The following is a 24,035-nucleotide window of genomic DNA, read 5'->3' as shown; positions in this document are numbered from 1 at the left end:
GGCGGGTCGGCCCCCTCCAGTTCCCGCAGCCTGGCTTCCCTCACGCAGCCGTCTCCTCGGCTCCCGTCCTAAACCAGAGCACGCAGCTTCTTGCCAAGTTTGCCAGCTCGCCGACCCACTGAAGCCCCCCCCAAAAAAACCGGGCCTCCAGTCAGTCAGCGGCACTCGGGAGGGAGGTATCGCACAAGAGTGGGTTTAACAGATAAAAGGGAGAAAATGCCAGGGAGTTAAGGGCCAGACTGTTTTGATCCTTTTAAACAGAACACATTCTAAAATGGATGATGACACTTTCTGCCGAGGGAGAACTGGCCCCGGTGCCTGCCTCCAAGAAGCCGGGCGAACCGCACCCCTGCCGCAGCAGAGACACCCCCAGCCACAGCCCCACTCTGTGACCCGCCAGTGGCCGCTGAGGTTTCAGTGCCTCGGAACGGGCCCTGCTCCCAGTGCAACAGCTCCCTCCGCATCAGCTCCCGGCAGGTGCTCGAGACAGCAGTGCCCTTCACGACCTGTTCCTCCTCAGAGGCACTAAGACCCACCCCCCTCCCCCGACAGGCACTGAACTGCGTGGTTTCCATCGCTGCCTCCTGGGTGGGTGGGGGTGGCTCCAGGAATCTTTATGGAATGACAGAAGCATTGGGGTGAAACCCAGCGGCCTTGGCAGGACCGCACGCCCCAGGCATGCTAGGCTCAGGGGGACACACTCACCAGGTTTGTGCTTGATGTTGGCCTTGGACCCACACTTGGAGGAGACCTTAGAGATGTCCACCTTCTTATTCTGAATCTGAACCTGAGAAACAAACCACAAAAATATCATTGCCTCAGAGAGAGGGTGTATTTCAGGGCCCGCAGCTTCTGAGCCCACCCGCAGGCAGACCAAACCGGTGTTCCACACACACCAGGCCTTTCCCTCCCCGCTGTATCTGTGCATCTGCCAGGCAGCTCTTCTCCCATTTTGCTGGATCCAAATCTCCTAAGGTGTCATTTTGTTCCACCTGAAATCTTACCCATTAACTCCTTGCTCAGAGATAATCTGGAATAATGTTTTCATGTTCTCCTTCCAGTTCTTTTCAGTGCATTTTTCCCTCCTGGCTGGCCACATAGGTATCTATCTGTCTACAATATGTACTCCTGCTTAATTCATGTTACAAGCATCTTCCCACAGAAGTTGAGAAATGTAAACAGGGGGCCACATAATAATCCATCCTATAAGATCTTATATAAACCCAATATCATGCCTGATACTGAACATTTGGGTTTTTTCTCATTTTTCACCATTAAAACCATGGCAGCAATGGGGGTGCCTGGGTGGCGCAGTCGGTTGGTTGGGCATCTGACTCTTGTTTCAGCTTGGGTCGCCATCTCAGGGATGTGGGATCGAGCCCCATGTTGGGCTCTACGCTCAGTGTGGAGTCTGTTTAGGACTCTCTTTCTCTCCCTCTGCCCCTCGCCCCCACTCACTCTCTCTCCAAAATAAACCTTTTTTTTTTTTTTAAAGATTTTCTTTATCTGACAGAGAGAGATACAGTGAGAGAGGGAACACAACCAAGGGCAGAGGCAGAGGGAGAAGCAGTCTCCCCGCCGAGCAGGGAGCCTGATGTGGGACTCAATCCCAGGACCCTGGGATCATGACCAGAGCCAAAGGCAGACACTTAATGACTGAGCCACCCAGGAGCCCCTCTCCAAAATAAATCTTAAAAAAAAAAAGAAAAAAAAAAACAAACAAAAAAACAATGGCAGCAATAAATATCTTTGTGAATAGAAGTCATGGCAATTTTGATGACCCCTTAAGCAAGATGCCCAGAACTTTAGTTACCTGGTGAAAGGTTCAGACTGTATGTATCAAGGTTCTTAAGCCATGCGGCCTAACTGCTTTCTAGAAATGTGACAATGGACACCCACCACTGAGCTTAAGTGTTTGTCTCACCATATCCTCCCAGCACTGGACATTCCCATTAAAAACAATAACAACGCTTTTCCAGTAAGCAGCCTGAGGTGATCTCTGAAAATGGTTCGCTATTCACTTGACCCAGAAAACCCTACAAAATCAGGCAAATCAAGAGGTTCAAACCTTCACGTTCACTTTAAGAACACATGTGAAATGGCCCAGGTCATCAAGAGGAAGCATATCTGAAAAGCCACCAAGTATCTGAAAGATGTCACTTTGCAGAAGCAACATGACCCACGCTGTCACCACGATGCAGTGTTGGAGGTGGGACGCGTGGCCAGGCCAAATGGCAGGGCTGGACACAGGATGGGTGTCCCCAAGAGAGTGCTGTATTTTTACTGCACATGCTTAAAAAACGCAGAGAGTCGGGGCGCCTGGGTGGCTCAGTCGTTAAGCGTCTGCTTCTCCCTCCCCCACTCCCCCTGGTTGTGTTCCCTCTCTTGCTGTGTCTCTGTCAAATAAAGAAATAAAATCTTTAAAAAAAAAAAATGCAGAGAGTCATGCTGAACTGAAGGGGTTAGATGCAGATTCTCTGGTCATGGAGCACATCCAGGAGAACAAAGCCGCCAAGATGCGGCGTGGAGCTTACAGGGCTCGTGGAAGGATCAGCCCACACATGCGCTTTCCCTGCCACACTGAGATGCTCCTGACGGAAAAGAGTAGATTGTTCCTAAACCAGAAGTGGAGGTTGCACAGGAGAAAAACGATATCCCAGAAGAAACTGAAGAAACAAAAACTTACGGCCCTGGAGTAAATTCTGTATAGAACACATGCAAATAAAAGTTAAAACAAAAAACCACCACCACCACCACCAAAACTTTGCCAATTTATACGTGAAAACTGCTCAGTTTTGGTTGCTCTGCTCATTATTAAGGGTACTAATAACCATGTGCACGATATACCCCCTCCCTCTCCCAAAGAGCCGGGTCCAGCACGGTCGTGTATGTGCACAGAGCCCAAGCCAGCAGCCCGGGGCCCGACATCTGCAGTGATGAGGCGCAACCTCCAGGCTCCACGAGGCCTTTGGCTAATCTGACATTCTGTCCACAGCTGTTGAGTAATCAAAAGGACGAATAGCCTTTTATCTGACATGAATCCCGTTGGGGTGAACATCTTGCTACTGGGACTGAGGGCATGTGTTTCACTTAGGAAAGGTGGTCATCTACAGCTGGGCACTGGGTTCTGGGATGAAGATTCCAGGGTCCCTGTAAGTGACCCAGCTGCTCCCCGGTTCTGTGGAAAAGCCCAGCTTTCCATCCCAGTCAAGTCCTCCAGGCAGGGGCCCCAGGAGCCCTGCCAGCAGGTGCCACACCCTCTGGTGGGGGTTTCTTCGCCATGCCATTCAATGACTACCTTCTAGGACACTCCCTTTCTTCGGTGTCAGGAAATACAGTTTCCATTGTACTCCAAGAGAACACATGTGATGCCTACTGCATTTTCATGTGCCCACCCACCGCCCAGGGCCGGCCACAGAGTAACTTCCCATAATCCTCCGCTTGCTTCGGCCATCCTCACTCTCTGCTCATACTGCTCCCTAGCCTGGCAAGCCCAATGCATTCTCCTCCCCATCCTTCAAAGCCCAGCTCAAGGGCCACCTTCTTCAAAGCCTTCCCAGGCCCGAGCTTCACTCCACCTTTTCACATCATCTCTTGAAGGGACATCAGCATCAACCGGACACTAAGTGCTTCATGTATTCAGTCATCATTTACAAAGGACCTATCACCCTCAAAACAGCAGCCTCTGCTTTGTGTTTCCAACAAGGCTGCAATTCTCCTAAACGAGAACACAGGGAAGTACTTTTCCCAGCCAAATGTCTGGCAGCCGCTGAAGCCCAGACAAATGTGTCCTGCTGCAGAGGGGGCAAGCCCATCTCGTGCCCTCCCCGAGACACCCGTGAGCAGTCACGGAGCTCACTCGCTGAGGTGTGGGGCCCACGCACTGCTTGAGCCAGCGTTCTGTAACTGAAGCCACCACTTGCTGACTGCTTGCAGAACAGCTGATTAGGGGAGATTCTGCTTTACAGACGCGCTCCAGCCAATAAACGAAGGAGTGGCAGAATGAGAGTCTCTCCACAGTGCACTCCTACTGAACACATGGGTCTAGCTACTGGCCATCAGATGGAGTGCCTCCTGACGGAAACGCCACCACTACCTATGAAAGGCTTGCAGAAATTTGGGTGGGGCGGGGGGCGGGCGGGGATCAATCCTGAATCAATTTAAAGACTATCAAGGGACGATGGAATATGCTAAATGAAACCACGGGGGTGTAATCAGCAGCAGAATTCAGATTCTAGGACAAGCTACTTGGTTTACGCATGAAAAATACCGCTACAAGCAACCCTGCCAGGACCACTCTCACTCTTGAGAGTTTTTTCTGTATCTTCACTCAATAAGCTTCTATAGCTTTACTCACCAAAAAAAAAAGAAAAAAAGAAAAAAAGAAAAATACTGCTACAAAAAAATTGAAGGGAGCCTGTAGAGTAAAAGAAACCTAAGATTATAAAAGACAAGAGACTCATCAACCAATCACATTTATGGACCTTACTTGCATCCTGATTCAAATCAGCAAACCTGTTTAACATGTCCGTGGGAGTTTTACACACATCATACATGCACATACACACACGTACACTGAAGAGTTCTTATCTGTTAAAGTTATAAATGGATTTTCTGCAGATGAATGCCGTATCTAGGACTGGCTTCAAAACAGTCAGGGTGGCATACACAGACAAGACTGGACACGAGGAGGGGCACCTGGCTGGCTTGGCGGAGCGTGCGACTCTTGATCTCAGGGTCATGAATTTGAGCCCCCCGCTGGGTGTAGAGATCCCTTAAAAAAAAAAAAAAAGACTGGCCACAAGGATAATAAATAAAAGGTATATCCAGTTCATGGTAGTATTTTTTTTTTCTATTTTTGTATGTATTTGAAAATTTTCTATAATTGCAAGTTTTAAAAAGCGTAACCGTGTCCCCCTCACTTAACGAGGCCCACTACATCTGAGATGTGGCTCTGCCTCCTGAGGCTGGCATGGAGAGAAGCCACAGTCCCTTCCAGACTATCCTCCCCGTCCTGTCCCCCCCCGCCGTCCTGTCCCCCCCAGGCCACTCGCCGCCACTCGATGCTTAAGGGAGCCACGTGCCGCTTCCCTGGCCTAGGACGCGTTTCTCAGATGTCCTCTCCCCAGCAAAGCCCCACGGCCCTCTCGCTGCACCACCAACCCCACATCCCCTGCACCTCGCTCTAGCTGTTCACACCGTCTGCCCCCCGCCCCCCGTCCCCCAGTCCGGTGATGCCCCGCAGCCTGCCGCGGGGAGGGGTAGAGGCTGCTGAGATGACACAGCCGCCGGGTCTAAGAACCCATCAACCCATCACACATGTCTCCCCTCACGAGGGTGAAATGGCAGAAAAACGGTCTCACACACACACAAAACCGGGGGGAAATCTGCTCTGTTCCCTGCCCTCGCGTGCCCCTGGCTCCCGACAAGGCGACGCGTGTATGTGCGCCGGGGCGCTCTGTGGTACTGACGGGGGCCCTGCTCCGGGCCTCCCCTCTGGGTGCCAGACTCTGAGTCTCTAACCAGGAGGGGACAGGGTTTGCGGGTGACGTGTGACACTGTTCTACCCGCACGGCGGGCCCACTCTTTCTGCACTGCACGTGCATCCGCGCTGGCTTCACGGGTGCCGAGGGAAGGAAGCACAGTGCCTCCAGCCAGGCCGCTTACCCTCCCCTTCCCGCAGGCAAGCGCGGCTCCCAGGCGGTTTCGGAACGCCCTGCCGTCGAAGGGAGCCTCCCTCCCACACTAAAATGCTGACGCGGCGCCTGGGGCTCAGTCGGGTCAGCGGCCAACTCTGACTCTGGCTCAGGTCATGAGATTGAGCACGGAGTCTGCTCGTCCCTCTCCCTCCTGCTCTGTCATTGTGTGGCCCCCCCACCCCCCGCCCTGGCTCATGCACTCTCTCTCTCCCAACTAAATACAATCTTTTATTAAAAAAGTGCTTTTGAAAAAACCTTGAAGCTGTGTGTAAGCAGCGTGGGAGAGCGCAGGAGGTGATACATGATGCCTACTTTCCGAGCTTGTGCATACACCGCACACCACACCAAGTGCATTCCTGGGTCACACACACAGTGACCAACTCCTTCGGAGTCTCCTGCTCACCTCCTGTTTTCAGCTCGCCCAAAAGCCTGAAAGGAAAAGCTAAAGCCGGTGCCTCCCTGGGGCTCTCAAGCTGGATCCTCATCACCTTAACCAGATACTGCCTTTAAGCGCTTCACCCACTTCAGCAGATCCCACACCAGGCTGGCTCTGGTCAGGCCAGTGACCAAGCCAGCCAGGTGCATTCCACCGCGTGTCAAGGATGCAGTTCCTGCCCAGGCCAGCAGAGCCACTGGCGGGGAAGTAACTGGAAGGAGCTTCGGTAAGGGGGCTTGGGTGGGGCAACAAAGGGATGCCCTGAGGCGGATTCCTCACAACAGAACTGCTGGGCAGGGGGAGTGCTGGTCAGCCACAGGCAGGATGGCATGGCCACTAAAGGGCAGGAGGGACAGAGCTTGAAAATGAACGGGGTGAGCAGAGCAGGACTCAGCCCAGTTCAGGACAGTAAGGAGAAGGAACGGAGTGATCAGGCTGATCAGGGGGAGAAGCGGGTGCGGAGCAGTGAAGGCGGAGGCCACACGTGGCAGCTCCATAACACCCCTCCCTCCAGCACGTGCTGGAGCCTCGCCTGCCTCTGCAAGGTCACAGGGACACGTGGAGGGCGAACAGAGTGTTCTTAATGCTAGACCAGGGCCTCCCTGTTAGCCAGAGTCACCTGTGTCCCTAGCAGAGCTTAGGGCTGGCACAGAAGGGCAGCATGATAAAGGGATGTCTGGATGGAAGAAGGAAGAGGACAAAGAGAAAAGGAGCTGCTGAGGGAATAAGAGGAGGGAGGACTCAGAAAGGTGAAAGTGGGGGAAAGAGAGGTGAGATGCCGAGTGGGCGTCACCGGGTTGTAATATTTAGGGGTTTCCCAGGACCAGCCAGCCTAAATATACCGGGGCATTGAGGCCTCCCCTCACTCCGCTAGCCTGCATCTGGAAGGAAGCCCCGGGCCAGGCTGCCATGGCCCTCTCCCCAGTGTGCCCCACGGGGGCTGTGCTGCAGACGCTAGCTGTCCGGAGCCCATACTTACATTACCACCTCCAGGGACATGCTTAATATTGTCCTTGGAACCACACTTGGACTGAATATGGCTGTAGCTCACTTTTTTGGAGACTATCTGGACCTGGAGTGTTAGAGAACAGAAAAAAAAAACAACATAAAGGGAGAGGGCTGGTTAGAACCGACAAAGGGCAGGCAGCGCGTCCACACGTGACCAAAGTGACAACAGAGTGTTGTTCCAACTCCGCCCCCACCTGCAGCCGAACAGCTGTGGAGAAGCACAGGGGAAGGAATCTGAGGGAAGCAGGAAAGGGAGTGAAGGACAAAGACAAACAACACAAGGACAGAAGCAGAGGCTGCAGAAGGGCTAATGGTCCTCCTCACTGCTCCTTGGGGCTGGGCCGTGGCTCACGAGGCCCAGCCAGCAGCAGGCCCCGGATGCCCACCCAGGCACAGCCCCACTCCTGCTCCCGCCTGTTCTTCCCCGACAGCTGGGAGTGTCTGGGGGAGCCTCTCTGCAAGGGTCCTGCTCATCTGGACTGGTCCTCACCGAACCTTGGCCCTTCCCTTCTATCTGGGAAGGAAAGGCAGCTCCGAGAAGCACTGGGCAGCTGGCTCACAGGGCACAGATCTGATACAGGAAGGAAGGGACATCAGAGCTCAATCATGAATGCAAGTGGACCAGAGGCCGCTGGGCCTGCCATGCAGAATCCGGACGCCAGGGGGAGCGCAAGCCACGTTCTCGGCAGCTCCACACTCCACAAGCAGCCCGGTAGTCTCGGGCTCAAGAAAGTACACTGAGCCTCTGGTCTAGACTTTTCTTCAACTCGAGGGTACAACACTTCCCTCAGTCCTCCAGATGCCTAATCCTGTGCCCTGTGAGTTTTCGGGCGCAAAGAGAAGCCGCTCCAAGCAGGGCTGCAGTGATGCGTAATGGGGCGGGGCGGGGGGGGGCAGGGACGGACCACAGGACACAGCCCACTGTAGTGCTTATGAGTGGCTCCCCCTGGAATGCAGCCACACAAAGGCCCAGGCTCTAAGGGCTGGAACAAAGAACTCTCTTTGAGTCTTCTGAAAGAGAAACAGTTGCCAGCTTCCTTCCTTCGCTTCAGAGCCCTTCACAAATGAAACAGGCTCCAAGCGGAAGAGTTTTCCACAGAGCAGAGAAATCCACCCCGAGAAATTCCAACCCAAATACCTCACCGTTTTGTGCCTTCTTTACAATGTCAGTGATGAATAACTGGTTAGCAAACCGTTTCCTAATGAAACCCTGCTCTGAACCAGAGACCCACAGGACCTCTAGGAGTCACCTGGAAGCCTCACCGACTGTACGAATTCCTTGGGCTGAGACTCCCCATCCTGGTCCCTGAGAGCTGGAGGTTAGGGTCCTCTAGCAGCCCCTGGCTGGAGAGACCACCTACCTGCCACAGCTAAGGGAAGAAGGTTCCCACAGCAAGCGGGAGGGGCCTGGTTCCAGGATGTGGAGGCAAGAGGAAAGAACCCAGAGTTTCCTCTTACCTGTGCAATCCCTAAGCTGAGCGGGTTTCCAGAGGGAATGGAGCATGTGAACTTTCAGTGAGAAGGGGACATGGGGAACCAGGGCAAACAAAGCTATCTCTGTAGCCAGCATGTTGTGAAAGGGGCCTTCTTAAACTGAAAGGTCAGTTTAAAGCACCAGGGGTCCAGGGTTCCAGGTGCTGGCAAGTAACCAATACCACATGCCTCACTGAGGCAGGACCTGGGTGCTCAGTTTGTGTGTTCTACGTGCAAAACGGCTGGGGTTTCACATCAAGGTCAGTATGAAGAAAGTGGCTGAAGGTTTTTGGATCCATGTTATCCGGTTGAATAGATATTTCCCAAAGGTTAATGGGCTCCCAACTCTGTTAACTGTCAGGGTTAATACAAAAATTTTTCTGATGGCTGAGTCATCAAACAAAGAGGAGGGAATGCGGGAGCAAAGTAGAAACTAAGGACAGGAAAAAAGTGCAATAGAAGGGAAAGTGACTCAGGCTGGAAGAAACAGTTTATCATCTTTCACCTTCAAGAGGTAAAAGTCTAAATAAAACTCACTTTCCCAGCAGGTGGTTTCTGCGCACTCGCAATGGGACCGGCTGTTTTAGTGACTGCGTTAGGTTCAGGCTTTCGAGCCGGAGCAGATGCCTCTGTTTTTTTCTCTACTTTGGCCTGGATGGAGATAAAGGGAGGGCACATTTCAAACCAAGAGGGTAAGAGCCCAAATGCCAAGAAGGGAAGAAAGCTGTCGGGGACTCAAAATCAGGCCAGGCCACCGGCAGAAGCAGGTCACCCGTGCTCCTAGGAAAAAACCCCACCATTTTCCAGGGTAGACCAGCCAGGGGGAGAAGCTGCAGAACAAAGTCTTGAGACCCTAGGAAGAGATCAAGATAGCACTCACAGAGAAAGGTGGGAAGGAGGGCTAAGTTAGTGATTCCCTTTGGAGTGTGTGTTTGCCAATCATCATGCCCTCCCATTCAAATGTCCTCACCCCAAGCAAGCTGCCATAGTCAACAGGGAGCCACTACTGATGATGGGAAGTCTCATACCACTCAGGTATGTTGGGAGCAAAAAATAATTTGATTATCAGGCCGAGTCACTCAACGTCCCCCCAGGACCACCTGCAACTTTTGCCCAAGGAAAGCATAAGAAGAGCCCAGGAAGGGGGAGATGGGTCATGCATTGGGTACGCCAGAGCCACAGCCTCTTAGCAAAAGCAACTCTCAGGCCCTTTTTCCAGACTAATCTCAGTTTGCCATCAATGTCTTCCAAAAGTACCAGGATTCTGCCTCATTTTGGGCCCTGTTCAATTTTTTAAGGGCTCTGGGTTGAAGCAAATTAAGCTATCCTACCCTGAGTGGGAGAAGGGGTGGTGGTTTAATGCTGGAGAATCACATAGGAAATGAGAAGGTTCCTGCTCCAAGGACTTCGACTGGGACTTTCGCCACCATCTTTTCATACACCAAAGTCCCACTGCTGCTAACAGCTGACAAGTAATTCTGGGGTGGATGCAACCAGAAAAGCCTTAAGAGTAAAGCGCCGGGGCCTGCCCTGCCGCCCTCCACCACGACTTCCCGGGCCGCCCTTCCGATTAGGAAAGCAGGAGGTCTGCAGCAGCGAGTCCTCCCGGCCACCAGAGGATGCCCTACCTCTTTCACGCTGAAGGCACCCCCCCCCCCGCCACCCCCCACATCAAAGCTTCTACCTCCTACACGTCCTGCTGCTCAGACAGCGCAAGGGTAAGGAGCACGTCCAGTCTCTCACCTTCACACGGTCTCACAGTCCACCTCTGTTCGTCTTGTTAAGGAGAAGAACCCTGTTGCCTCCAAACAAAAATGTAAGCCTAAACCCCGAAATACAGAACAAGACCTCCTCTGATGGGGACGGGAAGAGAGAGCCTGCTGCTGGGACCTGGAGCCCAGGCTGAAAGTCCCTGGCACTGAATCCAATGTCCCCACCACCCTTCTTCTTTGGTTGGCGCCTGGGGCTGATGTGAGGACACGCCTGGGGGACAGCGGGTGGGTGGGTGTGGCAGCGGAAGAAGCAAGGGCCGGCATGCCGAGGACCCCCAGCTCCCTGGACTCACCCGGCCTCCTCCAGGCTGATGCTTGATGTTTTCCGTGGAGCCAACCTTGGAGCGGACATTCTTCAGATCAGGGGCAGAAGTGTTGGTAGACAGGCGGCTCAGCCTTGGGGCAGAGGAGCTGGGCTTGGCTGAGGCGGGCTTCTTGTCTGAGGAAGGGGTCCCAGAGGGCCGGGGAGGGGTGGGTGTGGCCTTGGCTCGGCTGGGAGCCACCCCTGCCATGGGGGCAACCCCAGGGACAGTGGCGCTTTTCTTCACGTTGCTGGTGGACGTGCTCTTGGAGCGACTCAAGTCAGCTGCAAAGGTAGGAGTGTGAGAGAGGACAAGGGTTCAGGGGGAGAGAGCAAAAGGGAGCCTTAGAGCCACAGAGAGGTAAGGGTTTATTTTAGAAGCAAGGGACCGGGTGTTACCTGGTGCAGACTTTGTAGCTGTCTTCTTCATGTCCGCAGGTTTTCCCTCAGTCCTAATGGCTGCACAAACATACACGTTTTAACATTTAGTGTTTACAAACTAACCTAGTGAATGGTTCATCCCATCCTGAGATTCATTCATTCATTCAACAATTACTGAATGTCCCTTTTGGGCCATGCGCTGTGCTAGTCGCTGGGAATAAATGAGGGGTAAATTAGACAGCCAGGGAAAGACTGTGCCCTTCTGGAGCATACACGGCCACCCACTCTATCTCATTCTTTTCTACAGCCTTGCCAGTGCCTTCCGCATGGCCTCGGAAGTGGGTTAGCAGTCCATGCACCAGTGGGACTATCTCCTGTCATGTATGCCCATGACCACGATGTGCTGAGTGCTGCGAAGTTACTAAGAAAGGAACAGTAAACACTACCTGGGAATCCGTAAGAATCCCTTTCACTCAATTTTCTGAATATACGTACTTGCTAACCTCATATGGAGATCAAGGATCCACTTTTCACTGTACCCCATTAAGGACGAGGGCACAAACAGGGGTGCACGGCTTTCTGTGACGTTGGCTGGAGCTACAGCTGGGGCAAAGCCAAGGCCCCACCCTTCTCCCCACTGGTTCCCACGGGAGTGGAGGGTAACAGTACTCACCGGTGGGCCTCTTGGGCACAGGCGTGGGGGGGCTCCGACTGCCTGGCCCAGCTGAGGCAGGACTGGCAGCGGCCGGGGCTTTTGGAACAGTCTGGGAGCTCTTGGCGCCAGGCCGGGGGGCTGGAGCAGAGGCTGGCTTGGATGGTGAGGCCCGCTTCTCCAGAATCTTTGCCTCTGCAACAGGCTGGTGACAGGGAAATGGGAATAAGAGCTGCAGGTCAGCAGGCGGCCCGGGAAGTCAGCGGACACCAGAAAAACTGTGGATTTGGCACTCACTGACAGAACAGTTTATGCTGTTCTAAGATCTAAGTCCTTCAGACAGAGTGAGAAACGGGCCATGCAGGGTGCTGTGTCAGCTGGAGTCAGGGAACGGAGCCTAACTATCTCAATCCAGCCTGCACCAGTGAGAATGAACAAACCAGAAAAGTATACCACATCACAAACACAGTCTGTCTCAGGATCTAATGTATTTAAATACATTAAATATATCAGTATTTTAATTACTTGACCGAAGATAAGTAAATATATAAACAACACAAAAAATGTAAAAATGATGTTCAAATCCAGTCACTCTTTTGGCGAAGATGCACACAGTGAATGCTGGTTAAGGCTGCAAACAGTGAGAACACTGGCCTCACCAGTCAGATGAGAATGCTAAGCTCTAAAGTCCCAGGCAGGCCCCCAACTCAGTGTGTTCCTGGCAAATCACAGTGTCTCTCTGGGCTCTATTTCCTCAGTCGGATAAAGGAATTCGGCACAGAGGACCCCGGGACCAGCTGTGATGCCATGTGGTGTTAGGGACTAGAGGAGGAGAAGTCTCTGAGAGCACAGGCACGTGGAGAGCGGGGCGGAGGGGGCAGGCCTGACCCCCACAGGGGATGAGGAGCACTGATGTCGCAGCTGTGACTGAGAGCCAAGGGGAAAAGTCTTGGCATCTGGGTCACTCTAGCCCCTCTTCCAGGGAGGCTGGGCATGGCGTCACTAGTAAGGAAGGGAAGGAATCATGTAGCCTGGTTTCTATGGGAACAGAAGTACCAAGTTACTCTAGACAATAAGCCAAATCATAGACACAGTGTATCCAGCCCTTTTACTCCATGACAAATGGCCACACAGTGTCGTATGTTGGTGGAGACAAGCAGGATACAGCTTAAATGGAAAATCAGCTAAGGAGGTGCTCAGAAATTAAGGGCTGGCATCGAATTAAAGTCTAACCCTGAAAGCGCAGGGTAATGGCTGTTTCTACAAATGAAGTCCCTAAGTATAGCTGGAATTAGAGGAACTGGCTCAGCCACCAGCTCTGTTTGGAATAGATCGTAGGATTTATGCAGAGGGATCCCTCCTGTCGGCTCTAAGATCTGAGTATAAAACAGACACTCTCTGAGGCCTCCTTCAAATTCTCAATATTAGGACTATGATTCAGAATAATCTACTAGGGTCTTATTTTGCTAATAATAGTGATAAAATAAGTTGGAAAAAAGGTACTAAGGATAGAAGGCTCTAAAAAATGTGACATCCTTGATTTAGAGGTCAGGCTCTTGGCTTCAGCAAGCGACAGAACCAGCCTGCTTTCATAACCGCAGTTACTCTGCTGTTTATCATTTTACAAATTTTCTTCTCTACCAGAATCCTGGATCTACTTTTTCTAAGTAAGTTTTTTTTCCTTTTGTTTGTTTTTTTTCTTTTGCTTTCTCTTTCTACCAAATAAGGATAAAAATAAATTTCATTAGACTTTAGTTTTTAATCAATCTCTCAAAATATTTTCATCTGTTTCTTATCTAAAAAACAAACAGCAGTAGTAACTGGAATGCAGATCACATTTTCAGGTCAGCTGTATCTCAGAGTGCTGTCTAAAAGCTGCATGGCAAAAGCCACGAAAGAACAGTGTTGACAGAGGCCCTGAGCATCAGTGGTGGAGTCAGCCCCAAGCTCCCACACTGCCTCTGCTACCAGCTAGCACTGGACCTTAGGAAGGTTATCTCACTGAGCTATGAAATGAGAATACTAATACCCACACATCAGGGGTTGCTGACCGAGAGAATCAAAGGAATTAACTTATATAAAGGAACCAGTAGAGGACACTTCATGGTTGTTATTACTGCCAAGTGAAATTTCACTGGACCACCTCCCCCTGCCGTCTTCTGTCTGCCCCAGGATTTGCCATGCCAGGGCTCCAGTCACCCTCCCTCTGCCCTCTCATGCAACTAAATCATCTTCTCACGATCAAGAAAAGCAGTCAACTGGGTAAATGGGGAGCGCCAGAAAGCTATATATTTTATCATTCTTAACCTATGACAGGATTTCTCAGTTTCTTGGCCAGATTCCAACCGAGACTACAATTCCTAGGTTCCATCAATTTTCTTTACAAGATTAGATGATACACTAACATTGCCCACCATGAATTTAAAGAACAACACTGAGCTGACCGAAAAGCCCTTCTCAAGCAAAACAAGATGTTAAGGAAGGCAGCCACAGAGCCCAGCTGCCCTTCTAGAACGATCCTGCTGAAGCCACTCCTACTCCAAATGGACCGGTTTCTAGGCAGTTATGTGTGGCTGACCTGGAAAACTGAAAACCTGCAGCGGGGAGCCCATTGAGAGAGGCCCAATGTCAAAAGCAAAGAAGTTGTCACACGTTGTTGGAACCTACAGAGATCAGCCAGAAGACCTTATCCAAAAAAGTCACAGGCGAAACTCACTTCTGCTAGAGGATTAAAGAGAACGATAAGGAAGCGAATATGGGGACTCTGACGTGGAACTGTACCAAAAAGGAGTAGGTGACAGTATGTGGAGGAGGGCAAACTCGCTAACAGGTGTTCAAACAAGGGAAGAGTAAGGAGGAGCTGGGAGAAAGGAAAAGAAACCTAAGCAGAGGCAGTACTGCCTCCCAGCAGGGCAGGGAAAGGTACAAAGTCTGAAAGGCCTTCAGGTGTTATGGCTGCATTGTGCACCCTCAAGATTTGCAAGTCGCCTCTCTCCCCTTCCCCCAATTCCACCAGCTCGACTGCACTGCGTGGCAGCAACGAGAGCGATCGACCCTCGGAGGGGAGAACGTCTCCCAGGCACAGGGCCTGGGTGGCTACTTACCTTGGGTTTTGAGTCTTTTGAAGGTAAGGTGGACGGCCTGGCAGTGGCGGTGGCAGGGCGTTTGGGTGGGGCAGCCGGCACTAAGCCTGCAGCGAGGCTCATGGGTTTTTTATTCGCCCCACCAAAGGTGGCGGGAGCTGGCTGCTTAGGGAGAGGACTGGGCTGAGTTTTGGCTTTCGATGTTGAAGTCTTTGCAGGCTGAGTGGCGGCCAAAGGCTTTAAGTTGATGTGTTGTTTTTTTGTTTGTTTGTTTGGTTTTTTTTTTTAAAGCCAACATCAAACACACAGACAAAAATAAAAACAAATGAAAAAAAGTATAAATTGCACAATTCAAAGTAAAATTATAAGCAATGAGGATATATGCAACTGAAAAGCAGCATTCCGTTCTTCTGAGCTTGGTAAGGAGTGGAAAGAAACCATGAGAAAAATAAAGAAAACTGGGACTTCATTCTTAATGACAGTGTCACAAATTCCAGCAGTTCAGTACCTGAAGACTTAAATTCAGTGATGGTTTTAAACAATTAACTAATTTTTGGTGGCTGCAATAATTCTATGAAGAAGTCACCAGCAGGTAATTAAACGGTCATTATTTGTGCCTTGATGAGGCAACATGGCAGGGTTTTAGGACCACACTGAAGTATGGCATTTGTATTCTCCAACGAGCACCGGTAAGTTCCTGAAGCTTTGCTCCACCTTAAAAATCTGAGTTCTCGGGGCGCCTGGGTGGCTCAGTTGGTTAAGCGACTGCCTTCGGCTCAGGTCATGATCCTGGAGTCCCAGGATCGAGCCCCGCATCCGGCTCCCTGCTCAGCGGGGAGTCTGCTTCTCCCTCTGACCCTCCCCCCTCTCATATGCTCTCTCTCCCTCTCTCATTCTATCTCTTTCAAATAAAAAAAAAAAATCTGAGTTCCCTTTTTACGAATGAAGAATCTATTTCTGAATAGTTCTGCAAATCCCGTTATTGTTGTTGTTAAGGGAAGCAGAAACAACCTCTACAGAACATTTCTACATGTATTCAAGATAATGGGGTCAAAGGCAGAGATTTTAAGGGTTGAGTTAGGCTACGATGATAAAATAGGAATATAAAATATTTTCTAAGAATGTCCAGAAAAGGACTACTGATAGCTCAGAAAAAACCAAATTTCATTCATTAATTCAAGCAGTAATAGCAGAAGATACAGTTTTTAAAAATGGTAGCAGGAGAAGATAACCCCACCACTCTGGTGCCTACCTTTGTTTTCTTCTCTGGGCTAGGTGGGAGCTCCTTGTTTGGAGGGGCGGTGATGTCATTTCCGGTCACACTCCCTGCAGGCCGTCCTTCTTCTGGCTTACTTATTCCTAAGTGGGGGTAAAGTCATGCTAAGCAGATGTTTTTCATACCCATTTTGAAAAAGCAAGTCTTAGGAAGACAGACCACTGACTAGGACTCCGTTCTGAAGAAAATCCACAGTGCTGTGCTCTGAACTGTGGACAAGACTCCCAAGTTCCTCTCACTGTGACAGGACCGTTTTAGATTCCAGAGATTCAGGCAGACAGTCCCTGTGGAAAAGCAACCTAAGTGGGATTTGCACAAATGACCAATGGAAGGAAACAGCCCTTAAAGTTTGGTTTCCCTTCCCTGGAGACCAGCAAAGGGGTTCTGTCACCCAACCACTAACCCTGGAGCACACAGGGGACAAACACCTCTTCTACTAGAGTTTCTCTCTTAGAATAAAGGTTGCTGAAGATGGGATAAGAGCCAGAAGATCATCCAATGTCCTCCCCTTACTTCCTTTCCCTATAAAGCACCACTTTATGGAGGATGTGAGATTAACTTGATCTGGTTCTAGCAGTGACCCAGATTTCCAACAAGCCCGAGGAGACCCATGAAATCAGACCCAAGGCCAGAAATAAAGTCTACGCCTAATGCTTGGCCCAGCAGCACCACTGTGGGGACGTAACTCCAGATTTCAATAGGGCTACACCTGAATGCAATGAAATACCATGAAATTTATAACCTGGGTGTGGTAAAGACCTTTCTGAGTGGCACAAAATCCAGAAGCCACAGAAGATCAGTCTGACTAAGGAAAAATTAAAAACAAAACAACAAACTTCAGTGTGGCCAAAAAAAAAAAAAAAAGAAAATGATAAGAAAAGTCAGAAGGCAGGGGCGCCTGGGTGGCTCAGTCGTTAAGCATCTGCCTCCGGCTCAGGTCATGATCCCAGGTTCCTGGGATCAAGCCCCGCATCGGGCTCCCTGCTCGGCGGGAGGCCTGCTTCTCCCTCTCCCTCTCCCCCCGCTTGTGTTCCCTCTCTCGCTGTATCTCTCTCTGTCAAATAAATAAATAAAATCTTTAAAAAAAAAAAAAAAAGTCAGAAGGCAGACAATTAACAGAAAAAATATCATTAACATCACATCAAAGACAGAGCTTATTATATAAATTACTCCTACAAATCACTAACTCCTATAAAAGCCAACAACCCACTGGAATAACGGCCCAAAGATTATGAACACAGTTTACAGAAAAGGAAATATAAATCAAAATACAAATTGAAAATAAGAAAGGATGTCCAATTTTTCATAGAAATAAAAACTAAAACCACACTGAGATGCCATTTTTAACCTAACATATTGTCGGAAGTCCTACAATGTGAAAACAGCCTGTGGGGATAAATGAAGATACTCGCTGCTGCGAAGTGTATGGAATGGTACAACTCCTATGCAGGGCAATCTAGCGGTGTTTCTGAAGACTCTAGGTATAGATAGATTCTAATCCAGATATCCAATTTCCAGAAACTTATTTCAGAGGCATACTCACACACCAGCAAAATAGCAAATGTGCAAGATCTTCATCAGAGCATTGCTCCTAACAGCACAGAACAGAAACACCCCGGAAGTCTGTTCATAGAAACGTGATTTAAGCACCACGGCAGAAATATCAATGTACTCTCTGTATCTGAAAAAATAAAGCATGACCAATATGGAACCATCTCTATTAAGTGAAGAAAAAAAGTAAGGTGCAGAATAGTTAAGATTATAGGAAACCCATTTGTCTAGAGAAGGGATGGGGGCAAATACATTTCTAATGCAAATACACTTGTGCATGCATTTTAAAAAGGCCTTTGGAAGGAACTTCCAAGGTCACACTTGACCTTGCCTCCCCCAACACTACCTCCTGCAAAAGTACAGCACACTATCAAAACCAGGGCGCTGGGTGCCTTGGTGGCTCAGTTGGTTAAGCGACTGCCTTTGGCTCAGGTCATGATCCTGGAGTCCCAGGATCGAGTCCCACATCGGGCTCCCTGCTCAGCGGGGAGTCTGCTTCTCCCTCTGACCCTCTTCCCTCTCGTGCTCTCATTCTCACTCAAAAACAAAAAACAAAAAACAAAAAACCAGGACGCTGGTATTGGTACAATCTACGGAGGTTACTCGGATGTGTCCAGTTCCACGTGCACTCATTCGTGAGAATGTGCACGCGCATGCGTGCAATTTTAGCACATGTAGCTTTACATAACCACTCCTAACAATCAGGACAGATAAGTGTGCCATTACCACAGGGCTCCCTCATGTCACCCTTTTAGAGCCACCCTCCCCCCTCCTTTTCTAATCCTTAAATCTCTGGCAGCCACTAATCTGCTCTCTATCTCTACAACATTATCTCAAGAATATTACATAAGTGGAATCATACAGTATGTTCCCTTTTGTGTCTGGCTTCTTTCATCCAGCCCGGTGCTTCCGAGATGCATCGGTGGTGTTGCATGTATCAGCGGTCACTGCTCGTGGTACGGCTCTACCAGTTTCACTATCCACCTACTGCGGCTACAAATATTGATGCACAGGATTTTTATTAAAATGGTGTCACTGTTGGGCGCCTGGGTGGCTCAGTCGTTAAGCGTCTGCCTTCAGCTCAGGTCGTGATCCCAAGGGTTCTGGGATCGAGTCCCGCATCGGGCTCCCTGCTCAGTGGGAAGCCTGCTTCTCCCTCTCCCACTCCCCCTGCTTGTGTTCCTGCTCTCGCTGTCTCTCTCTCTGTTAAATAAATAAAATCTTTAAAAAAAAAAAAATGGTGTCACTGTTAGTATATGGAAATACAGTTAATTCCATCCTGTGACCTTGCTGAAACACTTATTAGTTCTAGGACGTTTTTTGGTAGATTCCTTGGAAATTTTTTTTTTTTTTAAAGATTTTATTTATTCATTTGACAGAGAGAGACACAGTGAGAGGGAGCACAAGCAGGGGGAGTGGGAGAGGGAAAAGCAGGCCTCCCGCGGAGCAGGGAGCCCGATGCGGGGCTTGATCCCAGGACCCTGGGATCATGACCTGAGCCGAACGAAGGCAGACGCTTAACGACTGAGCCACCCAAGCGCCCCTGGGATTTTCTATATAGACAGTCATGTCATTTGCAAAGAGAGCCAGATTTATTTCTTCCTTTCTAATCTAAATGCTCTTTTATTTCCTTTTACTTTGTTGTGCTGATCAGAACTTCCAGAACCACATTAAGTAGGAGTGGTGAGAGCAGGCATCCTTGCCTCGTTCCCAGTCAGGGGGAAAGCACTCAGTATTTCCCTGTTAAGTGTGATGGTACAGTTGGTTTTTTGTAGATGAGGAAGTTGATCAAGCTGAGGAAGTTCTCCCTCTAATCTTGGATGAGTGTTTTACCATAAATGAGTGTTGGGGTTTTGTTGAATGCATTTCTGTGCTTATGAATTTTTAGACTGTTGATATGGATTATGTTGATTTGGTTTTTGATTACTGAACCAGCCGTGTGTATCTGGAATAAACTCCATTTGGCTGTTGGGTACAGTTTTTATATATTCCTGGATATGATGTTAACATTTTGTATCTAAGTTCATGAGAGATACTAGTCTGTAGTTTGTTTTGTATGGTCTTTGTCTGGTTCTGCTATCAGACAAATTCAGACCTCAAGAAATGAATCAGAAATTTTCCCTCCTCTTATATTTTCTGGAAGAGAATGTGTAAAATTGGTGTTAATTATTCTTTAAATATAAGGTAAACCCCTAGAGTGAATCCCTCAGGAACTTTTTAATTTAAAAATCTAATTTTATTAATGGTTATTCAGGTTATCTATTTCATCTTGGTTTAGTTTTGGTAACTTGTGCTTTTCAAGCAATTTATTCTAAGTTATTGAATCTGGGGGTGTAAAGGTGCTCCTGGTGTTCACTTCTATCCTCTTAATGTGTTCACTTCTATCCTCTTAATGGCTGTAGTGACGTCCCCTATTCCTGTTGTTAGTGGTTTGCGTCTTCTTTTTATCTGTCAATTTTGTTCAAGGTTTACCAGCTGTATTAGTTTTTTTTTTTTTTAAGGATTTTATTTATTTATTTGACAGAGAAAGACACAGCGAGAGAGGGAACACAAACGGGGAGTGGGAGAGGGAGAGGCAGACTCCCCGCCGAGCAGGGAGCCCGATGCGGGACTCGATCCCGGGACTCCAGGATCATGACCTGAGCCGAAGGCAGTCGCTTAACCAACTGAGCCACCCAGGTGCCCTGTATTGGGATTTTTTTAAGAACCGGCTTTTGGTTTAATAAATTTCCTTTGTTGTTTTCTTGTTTACAATCTCACTGATTTCTGCTTGCTTCGGATTTATTTTTTCTTTTTCTAGTTTCTTGATATAGCAACTTAGACTACTGATTTGAGATCTTTTCTCTTTCTAATGTAAGCACGTGGAGGCCATAAGTTCCCTCCCAGCACTGCTACGGCTGCATTCTACACATTTTGGTATGTTGTATTTTTGTTTTTATTCAGTTCATTTTAGTATATGTGCTGCCGAAGCGAGCACTTTATTCAGTTCATTTTATTTTTAATTTATTTTGTTTTAAATTTTAATTCCAGTTAGTTAACATACAGTGTAATATTAGTTGCAGGTGGGGCGCCTGGGTGGCTCAGTCATTAAGCATCTGCCTTCAGCTCAGGTCACGATCCCAGGGTCCTGGGATCGAGTCCCACATCGGGCTCCCTGCTCGGTGGGAAGTCTGCTTCTCCCTCTCCCACTCCCCCTGCTTGTGTTCCTGCTCTCGCTGTCTCTCTCTGTCAAATAAATGGAATCTTTAAAAAAAAAAAAAATTAGTTGCAGGTGTACAATACAGTAATTCGACACTTCCATACAGCACCCTGGGATCATGAAGTTCATTTTAAATTTCTTAAAAGATTTAAAAATTTTTTTGAAGTAATCTCCACACCCAATTTGAGGCTCGAACTTACAACCCTGAGATCAAGAGTTGCACACTCCACCGACTGAGCCAGCCAGACCCTCTCATTTTTAAAATTTCCTGTGATAACTTCCTCTTTGACCCATGGATTATTAAGAAGTGTACTCTTAATTTCCAAATGATTAAAGATTTTCCTGTGGTCTTTCTATTATTGGTTTCTGATTTGATTCCATATGGCCAGACAACATATTCTGTATGATTTTTATTTTATTTTATTTTATTTTTTTTAAGATTTTTTATTTATTTATTTGAGAGAGAGAATGAGATAGAGAGAGAGAGAGCATGAGAGGGGGGAGGGTCAGGGGGAGAAGCAGACTCTCTGCTGAGCAGGGAGCCCGATGCGGGACTCAATCCCAGGACTCCAGGATCATGACCTGAGCCGAAGGCAGTCACTCAACCAACTGAGCCACCCAGGTGCCCTTTTTTTTTTATTTTAAAGATTTTATTTATTTGGGAGAACGCGAGAGGGGAGAGAGTATGAGCAGGGGAAGGCACAGAGAGGGAGAAGCAGACTGCCTGCTCAGGACCCCAGGATCATGACCTGAGCCGAAGATACATGCTTAACTGACTGAGCCACCCAGGCGCCCCTGATTTTAATCTTCTAGATGTACTGAAGTTCATTTTGTGACCTAGGATCCATCTTGGCATATGTTCCATGGGATCTTGAAAAGAATATATATTCATTCTGCTGTCGTTCGGTGGAATTTCTGTAAATGTCAACTGGATCCTGTTGTGTGATGGTATTAAGTTATTCTTTACCTTTACTAATACTCTGTCCAATAGTTCTATCGATTGCTTAGAGTGGGATGCAGAAGTCCTGAACCATAATTGTGGATCTATTTCTCCTTTCAGCTCCATCATTTTTTGTTTCATGTATTTTGCAGCTCTGCCTTTTGGTGCGTATACATTTAGAACTGCTCTGTCTTCTTGATGGACTGATTCTTTATTCTTTGCTCTGAAGTTCAGTTTGTCTGATATTAATATAGCCACTTAAAAAAATTAAGGTTTTTAAAAAAATATTTTATTTATTCATTTGAGAGAGAGATAGAGCACAAGTTGGGGGAGTGGCAGGGAGAGGGAGAGGGAGAAGCAGGTTCCCCACTGAGCAGGGAGCCCGATGTCATGCTCCATCCCAGAACCCTGGGATCATGACCTGGGCCGAAGGCAGATACTTAACTGACTGAGCCACCCAGGCACCCCCCAAAAATTAATGTTAACATGATATATCTTTTTTCCACCTTTTGCTTTCAACCTACCTGTGGTTCTTATGATTGACATGCATTTCTTGTAGAGGGCATGTCCTTGGGCCATTTTTAAATAATCTATCCTTCCAATCTCTGTCTTTTAATTGTAGTATTTAGACTTTTTGCATTTAAAGTAATTACTGATAGGCTAAGGCTTATACTGACATTTTATTATTTGTTTTTTTCCCTCTAGACTTTAATTTTAATTAATTCAAAACAACGTAACTTAGGGGGCGCCTGGGTGGCTCAGTTGTTAAGCGTCTGCCTTTGGCTCAGGTCATGATCCCAGGGTCTTGGGATTGAGCCCCGCATTGGGCTCCCTGCTCAGCAGGAAGTCTGCTTCTCCCTCTCCTACTCCCCCTGCTTATGTTCCCTCTCTCGCTGTGTCTCTCTGTCAAATTAAAAAAACAAAAAAACCCCCCCAAAAAACATAACTTAGTACCAAATGTTTAAACATCCATTATAATTGCTACTGTGTAATCAGCATTGCTTAATCTAATCAGCTACGCAAACCCATCCATTTTTCTTTAGGAAAAAAGTAGTAGAAATCCCAAAGAATGAAGGAAGAGACTACTAATTAAAGGTCACATTCATTAATCTAGCACCATAGTTCCAGTCTTAGGCCATCTCAAGTGGCTGGAAGGAGGAAGGGAAGAGATGAGGTGGTTGGAAAAGCATAGTTCTTCGCTTGTGGCCCCCTTTGTGCTCTGAGCCAAGGGAGGATCTAGGAGAAAGGAAAATCACTGAGGCTGGAATTTTGGTTCAGATGGTAAGGAGGCCCTCAAGAACAGCAGAATCGGAATATCCAGAAGGTAGTGCTGGAGTCTGCTCCATGAACTAGGGGGTTTCTTCTTGGCATCCAAGTCCTTTTTTTCTTCAAGTTTTCTAGCCAGGTCTGGTATGTCATAGTTCTGAGCCAGATACATTCCCACCATGGTACTAAAAGTAAATCCAAGTAGGAACTGGAGCATGGTGTCAGTGAGGAGGGCATGGAGGGTGGCTCTGTTATTTTTATTTGTTCCCTCTGTTTCTCTTGCCTGCCGGTGGGCTACTTAAACATTTTTTAAAATCCCATTTTCACTTTTCGCTTTTGAGTGTATGGTTTTGCTTACTTCCATTTAGGATCTTTTGTTCTCCCTGCTTTTTAAATATAATGTCTTAGGTATTTCCTTTTCATACATCGAGCACCACATCAGATGGTACTATAATTTTTGTTTCAATCATCAAATATGATTTTTAAAATTCATGAGGATAGTCCATTTATATTTACCCCGATTTTTACCCATTCCATTGTTCTTGTTGTTCTTTCATTTCTGAAATTCCAAGCCTCCTCCTGTTATGGTATCTTTATCTTTTTGGAGAGTTTCCTTTAGCCTTTCTCTAAGGGTATATCTGCTAGGAACAAATGCTCTTAGTTCTCCTCTAAGAATGTCGTTACTTTCCCTTTATTCCTGTAGGATAGTTTTACCAGATATAGAACTTGCACTTGACTCTTCTTTTCTTCTAGCACTTAAAAAATGTTGTGCCACTTCCTCCTGCCCTCCAAGGTTTCCGGTAAGAATCATGCTGTCATCTGAACTGCTGTTCCCCAACAGCTAATACATAATTTCTCTCTGGTTGCTTTTAAGATTTTTTTTCTTTGTCTTTAGTTTGCAGAATTTAATTATAATATATATTGGTGTAGATTTCCTTGGGTTTTTCTCTTTGAGGTTCATTCAGCTTCTTGAATCTGCAGGTTTAGGTCTTTTGACA

General features: G+C 48.1%; 2 protein-coding genes across 18 annotated transcripts in view; both read right to left on the bottom strand.

Annotated features, from left to right (window-relative positions):
- Positions 1–24,035, bottom strand: part of MAP4 (microtubule associated protein 4) — a 200,285-nt gene that overhangs the window by 4,501 nt on the left and 171,749 nt on the right. For 7 of the 17 annotated variants that reach the window (XM_045862517.3, XM_054504785.2, XM_054504784.2 and 4 more), the window contains 8 exons: positions 16,058–16,164; positions 14,827–15,042; positions 11,744–11,927; positions 11,089–11,148; positions 10,682–10,974; positions 9,154–9,267; positions 7,115–7,207; positions 706–787 (listed from right to left, as the gene is read on the bottom strand). In XM_045862517.3, the coding sequence (XP_045718473.1) occupies positions 706–787; positions 7,115–7,207; positions 9,154–9,267; positions 10,682–10,974; positions 11,089–11,148; positions 11,744–11,927; positions 14,827–15,042; positions 16,058–16,164 (1,149 nt within the window). The remainder of the gene's footprint in view (positions 1–705; positions 788–7,114; positions 7,208–9,153; positions 9,268–10,681; positions 10,975–11,088; positions 11,149–11,743; positions 11,928–14,826; positions 15,043–16,057; positions 16,165–24,035) is intronic. The other 10 variants (XM_054504787.2, XM_054504794.2, XM_054504791.2 and 7 more) reach the window with 3 other exon arrangements.
- On the bottom strand, positions 16,210–23,254 carry LOC123833850 (short transmembrane mitochondrial protein 1-like). Its single transcript, XM_064596754.1, has one exon. It carries the CDS (start codon positions 23,252–23,254, stop codon positions 23,024–23,026), a length of 231 nt encoding a protein of 76 aa, XP_064452824.1. The 3' UTR covers positions 16,210–23,023.

The sequence above is a fragment of the Mirounga angustirostris genome, unplaced genomic scaffold (genome assembly GCF_029215605.1).
Source record: "Mirounga angustirostris isolate CCGP_5_RB_7025 unplaced genomic scaffold, mMirAng1.0.hap1 SCAF_1, whole genome shotgun sequence".
Classification (NCBI taxonomy): Eukaryota; Metazoa; Chordata; class Mammalia; order Carnivora; family Phocidae; genus Mirounga; species Mirounga angustirostris.
This window is presented reverse-complemented; position numbering and strand designations above follow the sequence as displayed.

Bases quoted from the DNA above. Each gene is read 5' to 3' on its own strand.
- LOC123833850 (XM_064596754.1), bottom strand. From the start codon at position 23,254: ATGCTCCAGTTCCTACTTGGATTTACTTTTAGTACCATGGTGGGAATG.